At 29.4% G+C, this 9,669-nt stretch overlaps 1 protein-coding gene across 4 annotated transcripts; it reads left to right on the top strand.

The window, feature by feature from the left end:
- Window positions 1–99: 99 nt before the first annotated feature.
- Window positions 100–9,271, top strand: LOC111677063 (cell cycle control protein 50A). 4 transcript variants are annotated; one of them, XR_006940290.1, is made up of 8 exons: window positions 100–323; window positions 628–902; window positions 1,879–2,083; window positions 2,147–2,349; window positions 2,414–2,549; window positions 2,626–2,791; window positions 8,151–8,277; window positions 8,572–9,271. XR_006940290.1 is itself a non-coding variant. In XM_023438130.2 (8 exons), the coding sequence occupies exons 1-7, from the start codon at window positions 266–268 to the stop codon at window positions 4,150–4,152; spliced, it is 1,074 nt and encodes a 357-aa protein (XP_023293898.2). In that variant the 5' UTR covers window positions 100–265; the 3' UTR covers window positions 4,153–4,179; window positions 8,572–9,271. The 4 variants fall into 4 exon arrangements, 3 of the variants coding, with proteins under 3 accessions (XP_023293898.2, XP_046802707.1, XP_023293890.2); XM_023438130.2 differs by lacking the exon at window positions 8,151–8,277 and adding an exon at window positions 4,122–4,179; XM_046946751.1 differs by lacking the exon at window positions 8,572–9,271 and adding an exon at window positions 4,122–4,179 and having other exon boundaries at window positions 8,151–8,268.
- The last annotated feature ends 398 nt before the right edge of the window (window positions 9,272–9,669 follow it).

Genomic DNA, 9,669 nt, shown 5'->3' with positions numbered 1-9,669 from the left:
CCCTGATCCATAATAAAATATTCGAGTAATCGACTACTTTATTCTAAATAAAATCAACACAAAATGTCAAAAACAGATTTATTTTCATTGTGTTTTCTTTTTATATTCGTCTTAAATTGTGATTAATTTTTTTGTATCTATTTTGATTTGCTAGCGAACAAGTGTTAAAGTTTCTTTATTTAAAAAAATTAAATATTTTTCTTAAAAATATAAAGTATTAAATTGAAATTAAAGTAAATTTTTAATTAACAAGGTTGTGGTAAAAATGGCTTCACAGCCAGTCGAAACCCAAGGGCTTCAACAGAAGTCGAAACGACCTTCAGGTAAGTTGTCTTACGATGATTAAAAAACATAAAAGAAAACTTTTTGTCGTATTAACGGACTAAGTTAAAGTGGTAAATATACGGACAGACAAATACTACATAGTACATATGTATGTCGGTATGACTAAGACACTACAGTGGACACATTTAAAATTTACAAATATTGATTATCTATGAGAACATTTTTTGAAAAAGGGGGTGGTGATGAGGTAAGACTTTTAGTTACATTGACTTTCGCACCTTCTAAATATGTTGTTTTTGTTGCTTATTACTAATTTTATTTTTGTTTTGTTTTTTTTTATAGACTCTGCCTTTAAACAACAGCGTTTGCCTGCCTGGCAGCCAGTTTTAACAGCTGGTACCGTCCTACCCACCTTCTTTATCATAGGTATTCTCTTTATACCTGTTGGAGTTGCTCTACTCTATTTTTCCGATGAAGTCAGTGAACATGTCATCGATTATACGGACTGTTTACAAGTGGGCCAAAGTAATTTAACTTGTTCAGAGTTTTTGATTTCAAATCCCCCTGGATCAACATGTAAATGCCAAATAGAATTCAAATTGGAGAAAGATTTTGTGGTAAGTTGTTAATTTATGAAATAAAATTCCATTTGAATTATTTTAAAGTTTAAAGATTATCTTCGATAGGGTTAATCTATTGGGGTGTTAAAAGTTTTATTGATATGTTTGAAAATGTGATAAATTTAACTTTGATAAGGTTAATTTTAATAATGCAGTCTTATGTGTCTGATTCATAAATTAATTAATACTATATTTTAATAATAAATTTACGGTTTCCTACAATTTTTAAGTAACTAATAATACATTACTTATCAAGTGGTATTATTATTTAGAAATTTAAAAAAGTAATAATAAAATTGCATAAATTTGATTATGTTCTAATGTCGTAGAAAAGCTTTCTTTTGATTTTAATATTCATGTACATAGTTTTTAGTTTATAATAAGAAGAATAATTTTCTTTAGGGAAAAGGCAGAAATATAGTTATATCATGAATTGAATCATTTTCTCCTTTTTATCTTAGACTCTAGACTATATAGAAATTTCATATATCATGATAAGATTATATTAATTTAAGCCCTCGTACAACCCCCAAATATCCCATTTACCTAGGTCTTATTAAGAAGTTACAGGTTGTTGTAACAGCTCGACTGTGGCCGATAGTTCTCTCCTGGGGAAAAACTTTCGTTTGACACAGCTGTCGCTGGGTTGACAATCTTTGGCCGAGTATGACTCGGGTCGTTCCGGAGCGAAGATCCAAATGTCGTGGCAAAGTCGAAGAAGAAGTTACAGGTTCTCACTGCTGCTTAATTCCAAATATTTATCTGTAATTCAATTATGTAGTAAGATATATGATTTTGTGTACAGCTTATGGTTTTTGCATCAGATCAGTTTTGACGCATGACCTATACCAAGCTATTTATTTTAATAATATGCTTCTAAGAACTCTTTTGAGAAAAAAAAATTAAAAATGGAACGATTTTGCTGAAATACATACAGAATTTTTATTAAGCAATTGTCTTTCTTACATTTCAGGGTAATGTCTACATGTATTATGGCCTTAGTAACTACTATCAAAATCATAGACGTTATGTAAAATCTCGTGATGATGATCAACTATTGGGACGTCTCTCCGAGACACCATCTACCGATTGTGTGCCATTTGCTTATGCTGACACCGATACTGGAACACAAATGCCCATTGCACCTTGTGGTGCCATAGCAAATTCACTTTTTAATGGTAAACTACTGTTCACACAATAAATTAATAAAATAATCAACTAATTATTTAATATAATTTCAGATACTTTAAAATTAAACTATGGCAGTACTTCTGTACCTTTACTTAATACCGGCATTGCCTGGCCCTCGGATAAACAAATCAAATTTCGTAATCCCGAGGGTGATTTGAAAACAATATTAAAAGGTCATTATGCTAAACCAAAATTCTGGACTAAGGAATTGTGGCAATTGGATGAACAAAATCCCGATAATAATGGTTTCCAAGTAAGTGTTTAAATAAAAATCATTTTTCTACAAGTAATTATAAAAAAAATGTATTTTTTCTTAGAATGAAGATTTAATTGTTTGGATGCGTACTGCCGCTTTACCCAGTTTTCGTAAGCTTTATAGACGCATAGATCATTCAAAGCCCAATTTTGAAAATGGTCTTAAAAGTGGTCTTTATACTTTAATAATTGATTATCGTAAGTTTACAAAATATTTAAACTGTATTAACAATTTATAATGAAATTTTACTGGATTTTTTTGTAATTTTTTTAGAATATCCCGTCTCAGCTTTTGATGGTTCCAAGAAAATGATTTTATCGACCACTTCATTGTTGGGTGGAAAGAATCCCTTCTTAGGAATTGCTTATATTGTAGTCGGTTGTATTTGTCTTATTTTGGGCATTGCATTGCTTATCATACATATTAAATGTAGTAAAAGGTTTGTTGTTATAAACTAATACACTTTTTTTCTTTTTATTTTTTTTTTATTTTTCGTTTTTGCACATTCATTGCGTATGTGAAAAAGTGAGTTATAATATAAAGCATATCAAAGGGGGTTTATTTAAATGAATGCTTTAATACCCAGCAAAAAGTTATTAATTTCATTCTTTACAAACGACATATTAATCACATCTAAAAATGCGATTATATATTTTTCGCTTTTATAAACCAAATATTTCCTTACAAATATAAAACCTGGTTAAAAGTGAGGAAAGGGATGTTGAAAAGTCACTACAAAAAACATATTCGAAGTACATCAAACTTTGGTGAAAAACCAATGAAATTAACATAAGCATGTCATTGAACGTATTCGATTTATTTTTGACATCCAAATATCGGATTTTTATTGCATCTATGAATAAGATTAGGTGTGGTTCATAGTTGTCAAAAATGAACAACATCCCTCCAATGACCCGCTAATGTAAAATTCATAGGTTTTTCACCAAAATTGGAAGTACTTCAAGTATGTTATATGTGGTGAAAATTCTACTTCTTTTTCCTCACTTTTTTGCTGGGTAATGAATTTTTATAACACTATTTGCTTTGCAGATTATACTAATGAAATAAATATGTTTGTACATGCAAAAGTACAAACATTTTTGTTTCTAATTGCATGTTTTTCTTGGCGCAATTTTTTACTCATTATTTGTTAATGATATTTCTACATTAAATTTTAAATTTAATTAACAACGCATGTCGTTAGGTTTAGAGTTGCTTAAATTAATTCAGCACTATTTTTGTTTTGGAGAATTAACAATTGTCACAAAATAACAAACTTTAATAATAGTTACATTTTACTTTTGATGAATGTCTTGTAAAGAGTCGGGTTTAACTATTAAATAGATCGATAATGGCTTCAAATTTTTTAAACTTTGAAACATTAAATTAATAAATATTTACTTAATAGTCTTTGGTAAGATGTGAAATTGATTTTAAACAACAACCTTTGAAAGGAAAAAAAAAACAAGAGAAACAAAATCAATTGCAGTATATTGTCCAAAAGAAAGCAGTAGAAATTTTTTTCTAAATATTCAAACTCTTATAATTATTGTAAATTATAGCCATTAGCACTAAAAATACAATTAATCTAGTTTCAAGCAACATAAATCTTTCCCCTTTTTTCTCCCTGTCTTGTTAAATCGTATGTTATTATCCCTTTGGGCACGTTAATATCCCAGTTTGCCCTTTTGTTCTGCTTAAATTCCTAAGATGTCTTTAAGATTTCATAGAAAAATTCTAATATTAAGTTTCTATTGAATTTCTTACAGAACGCGTTTGGAAACATCATCGAGAATGTAATTGTTTCCCTTTTATTAAATAAAAAAAGTAAGTTTAAATGAAAGTTTTAAGTGTCTTTGTTTGTGCTTCTCAAACAAGTTTTAAGTCCCATTGTTTGTGCTTTTAAAGAAAACTAAACTTACCTCTATTATTCCTCATAATTTTCTTAATATTAGTTTTCTAATTGACCTTCCCATTATTAATTTACGTATCCGTAAGTAATACCCAAAAATATTGGTCCTATACCCACCAATCGCCTCAGAATCACTTTCTGAGTCGATTTGTCTGTGTGTCCATGTAAACCTTGTGCGCACGCTACAGGTCGCAATTTTCAAGATAATTTCTTGAAATTTGGCACATACTCTTTTTTGGTTCAACGACGAACGCTATTGAAAATGATTGAAATCGGTCCATTATTTCTCCTAGCCCCCATACAGCCGTACCCCCCGAATCGGGCCTTTAGGCTCATAAAGCAAAGTTAAAACAATATTTTCTCTGCATTAATCCAGAGACCAAAGTATCACGAAAAAAATTGGTTAAACATTATCTTAAACTCGACAGATTGGACTTTTAGATTAGATAAGATATTTTTAAAATAACGGTATATTTGTGTAGTTATCGCTTCTCCAATATGTCCAAAAACGGTTCATGACGCGATATCTGGTAAACCTAATGTGACGATAAATTCAGATTCGTTTTCAGCGCTGTTTAATACTTTACAAAAGTATATTTTAGTCTTTAGGTTTCTCCTATTTTCATAATAGTATTTCCAACTGCTATAATGCAAATAAAGTAAATTAGCTTCGAAGTTGTAATGACATTTTACTTTTTTAAATAACTCAAGGGATTTGAAAAAGGTACTATGGGATGTCAAAATTTGTAGTCAAGCTGCTATTAAATCCCTAATTGTTGTATTTTCCACATACAAAATTGTCCATGAATGGCGGTCGTCTCTTAATGAAATGGCGAGACATTTGAACATCACCCTAATTTGGGTAAAGGAATACGAGATTTCGTATGGCAAGAGCTTGCACTATGCTTAGCAGACTGGTAACAGATCAGGTTTGCGGTATTCCACTACTGGCGATAAAGGAGCAGATCACTGAATACTGCCTCTGCATTGCTCGCGACAAATAGTCAAATGAGCACACGTGCTCAACATCTAGACCGCAGTGGTCACAAATGGATCCACATAGGTCTAAATATCTTCTTGGAACGGAAGACCAATTTGGACGCATTGGTCTTCAACAATTACTGCAGAAGTTATGAAAACGTGGATGACTTTGGCGGAGGCCAGATTTCGGACGCTTGGATCGACAAACTTTGGTGATCTGTCCGGTTTGTCAAATATTCAATTAGAACGTCTTATGGAATTCATTAATCTGTCAAAATGGGAGTGAATTCCATACTCACTCTATTCATCAATTTCAGCTAGCCTGCCATGGATGATACTTATAGGTATTATTACAAAGGGATCAACATGGACCCAAGTAAGGACGAAAAGCGTTTAGGTGACGATATGTATATTTGTTATTTTGACACAAGCATCCGTTCTGTCTACACTGTTTCTGAATCGCATTATTTCAATAATTATATAAACATAAAATTTTTTGTACTGGACACAATATTTTAGCAGCAGACTCATACATACTCACTCATACATGCATACGTTTGTGTAAGACATTAAAAACAAAAGTAAATGTTATTTGCGAGAGACGATAGATGTCCTATAATAGTGGTTTTGCATTATCTATCTGGGTAGTTAGATGGATGATTCAAAAGATTCACTTCGGAAAAGTTCCTTTTCAAATCTATTTCTATTGTCTTCTTATCTGACGAGAATTTCAATCTACTTCTAACTGTCTGATTCTACAATTTCTACTCTTAAAGATAACTAACAATAAATCCTTTTGGGTTTCTGAAATTATTATTTTATGACGTAATAAATTCTTAATAATTATACTATCTAATTATAAATGTTGTATACATATTTGACTTTGTAGCATTTGTACACTCATTGTTAAAGAATTTTGCGGTTATTATAGTATAAATGAGCAAAATGCAAACATAAGAATTTTTAACGAAAGAGCAAATATTTTAAAATTGAGAAAGCACTCGCTTTTTCGATACAAAAATATGTATAAATATTTTAACATTTAACTAAAGTTTATTGACTCGTTTTTTTATTTCTCCACGAACAAAAAAAAAACTCAAATATTTAGTTTCGAAACAAATTATAAGTTTAAGGACCGTATAGTGGCATTGTTAAAGATTTTATTTTAAAAATATGTATATAATAATTTTCAACGAAATAATTGCTATCGTGGCAGCATTATAAATTCATTAGAGTCATCGCTGTTCTTATTTTACCGTTCTATAGCTTACCTTTATTGTACGTACGATATCGTTTTTAAAATAAGAGAATTACCCTGCGGTAGATAATTATTGTGCTCTTGTGGTTAATGTTCAGTCTTAAATTGTATATTTTTATACTTCTTCAGAATTCTTGTGTGGTTTATTCGGTTCAAAGTAATGAATAACATTTAATGTTTGACTATGATTTGTCTGACAAATACAAAAATGTTTTATTTGTAATAAACTTTGAATGTAGTATTTTTAATTACATAAGTGATAAGGATTAATATGTATTAGGTAAATAGTTTTTCAATTTTTTTATTCGGAATTCGATTTCGAAAATACATTACAAATTTTTAAAACTCAGCAGATATCATAAATATTTGTTATTCTGTAGACTTTTGATATATAATAGATCAGATGAACACTTTTATACTCGTCAATAAATATGTTTTTAGAATGTTTGCGCAGAACTATTTTTTCGGGTATTTTTTTGTACTGTAAAGAATGGCTGATATTTAAACCAATAGAAATGAGATCTCCTTTAGAAAATGACTAGCGTTCATAACTGGTCCATAAAGCGATAGAATTAAACTCAATCAATTTGTTATAGTAATAAAAATCTTGGTCCATACCACAGGCCAAAAAATGTTTAACCCATAAACCAAAGTATACTTAACTAGAGGACTGAGCATAATAAAATCTAGCGTAAGAATTTTCGCATCAGGTTTTTTAAGATATCGTGACTCGTTAAAACATAGCAAAAGAAACCTATGTTGATAAAATATGATATAACATCTAAAACTTGATATGTAACTTGCATTTACAGAGATATCGTTCGAAGAATGACGTCTTATATCCACCTTTAAAAATATCAATTGGCTAAGAATCATTTTCTGAGTCGTAATAGTCGAGATCTCCAAAAAATGATATATATGACGAAGATTAAACCTTTATTTTAGTCCACATATTGGACTTTCTGATGACATAACATAACCTCTTTAGTGGGAAGGGTGTATGAGGTTATTACTGCTATTTCCGTCCGTCCAGCATGTGTGAGATAACTGGATTGGATACCTAGCTCTCATACAACAGAACCCCCACCTGATAAAAAGCGGTACAATTAAGTTTGATACAAAATCTTTGATGATGCTGCCAAATTTCATAAAAAGCTTCCATATAAAGTCTCTTTCAGAAATTTGTTTTTCGTCCATAAATTGCTTAACTCTTTCACGTATACGGGACCCCGGTGTCCCAAGATTTCTTTTTAAATTTTTCTCGATTTAGAGCGTTATTTTGAGTTAAATACATTAAATGGTTATTTCTAATAAAGAATACATTATTTTTAAGATTTGATATCACTGCATGCTAAAAAGGATAATATCCTTTTAATATTTCATCAAAAATGTTCAATACACGTCAAAATAAAATGTGTGGTAAAGTCATATCCATATGATAATTAGAAAACGTCATTCGTGAAACATTTCTGGTGAACAAATATTGAACTGAAACATTTTTGAAATAAAATGATATATATGATATATTTATGATATAGATAAGTTTTCGATATATAATCGAGCGTATTGCATTTTGTTCATTCATTATCCTTAGCATTAGCATGATTTAATGAATTGGATTATGAAAATATCAAATATATTTTACAGATATGACAACATCTCATCTGACCTTCTATTACCAAATGTGAAAAACGACTAGTTGGGAAAAGAGACCTAAAATATGTATATTTAAAATCAATGAAGATCAAGCTCTTTATAAAGTAAAGAAAAAAATGTGCGTAAAACAGATTAATTCCTAAACAACCCTCGTACATCCTTTTCAAAACTAGCCGCTATTGCAATTTTTATCAAAGATTATTTTGCTTTTCTATTGAATTTTTAAGTTTTAAATATTACATACATATATTTTTTTAGTAGTTTTTGTTTCCCGATAACAAATGAAATTATGCATACATAGTATTTATATTTTTAAAGATTAGTTTCAGTTCTGACACTCCTCTCGCCCGCATATTTAACTAAAATTGAATTTTACTAAATGACTGTTTTTTTTTGTTAATTTTCTTTACAGCAATGAGGAAATGATCAATGTCAATCCTCGTACACCATATTCATAGATGATAAGACGGACAACATGTACAAGAATACGAATGATTTGTATTTCACTTTAAAACATATTTAACTTAAATTAATTTTGTATTGTTATAATTATTATCTTCATTTGTTTACGCAGTCCCTCTCCCTGTTATTCGTTTACAAGCCTTTCTTTTTGCACTTCAAGACAAGAAATCAGACAGACGTGGCTTAACATGGAATGTTTGGAGAACAAGGTTATTAACGTTATTTTGAAGCGTAGAGTAGTTTAATTTTATACATTTTTAAAAATTTACTTTGTTTTTTAAAGTTAATTTTAATTGCTATAATTAATTCGTTTTCTTATGTTTATTTTACAATTATATTTTTGAGAATTTTAATTATGATTTCTTGTCACATGTCCTTTCCGAAAATTGTACCAAAAATTACAGCATTTGACAACTTGGAAAATGGTTTATAGTTAAGTGTTGTAAAATGTTGATATATATTATATACTTTTGTTGTTTTTTTTTAATTTAAATGTATTACACATCCACATAACTACATATTCGTACATATATAATATATAGTATTAAATATAATAAGCACCTTTATTTATTACAAATAAAATTCACTTGTGATCTTTTAAACTACAAAAAATAAATCTGAACTAATAAAATATTGAAATTAAAGTACAATTTATTTTATTTGTTTATTATTATTTTAAAAGGGATGAAATTAAACTTTAAGCCCCGTTTACTCCTCTTATGGTTATCGTTAAATAGAAATTTATTCTTCCGATTGAAATATTTTTGTATGAAAACTGTTAATTTAACCTTAGGATAAATAATAACGTTGTGAACATAAGGGAAGTCGAAAAGTCGAAAAGTCGAAAAGGGAAGTCGAGCATTATGGCGGAACTTCAGCTTTGTGAATAACATTTAATATTTCTATATATATTAGCTTAGGAAATTATAACTGTGAGGGAATCTTTATATATTGGATCCATATCATTTCGTAAAATTCGCATTCTTCTTGACTTCTTGTATTCGTATTATTTCGCAATCGCGAACATATTTTTCTTCTCCACGTCATA

The sequence above is a fragment of the Lucilia cuprina genome, chromosome 3, assembly GCF_022045245.1.
Source record: "Lucilia cuprina isolate Lc7/37 chromosome 3, ASM2204524v1, whole genome shotgun sequence".
Taxonomy (NCBI): domain Eukaryota; kingdom Metazoa; phylum Arthropoda; class Insecta; order Diptera; family Calliphoridae; genus Lucilia; species Lucilia cuprina.
The sequence above is the reverse complement of the archived record's forward strand: the minus strand, read 5'-3'. Positions and strand labels throughout refer to the sequence as shown.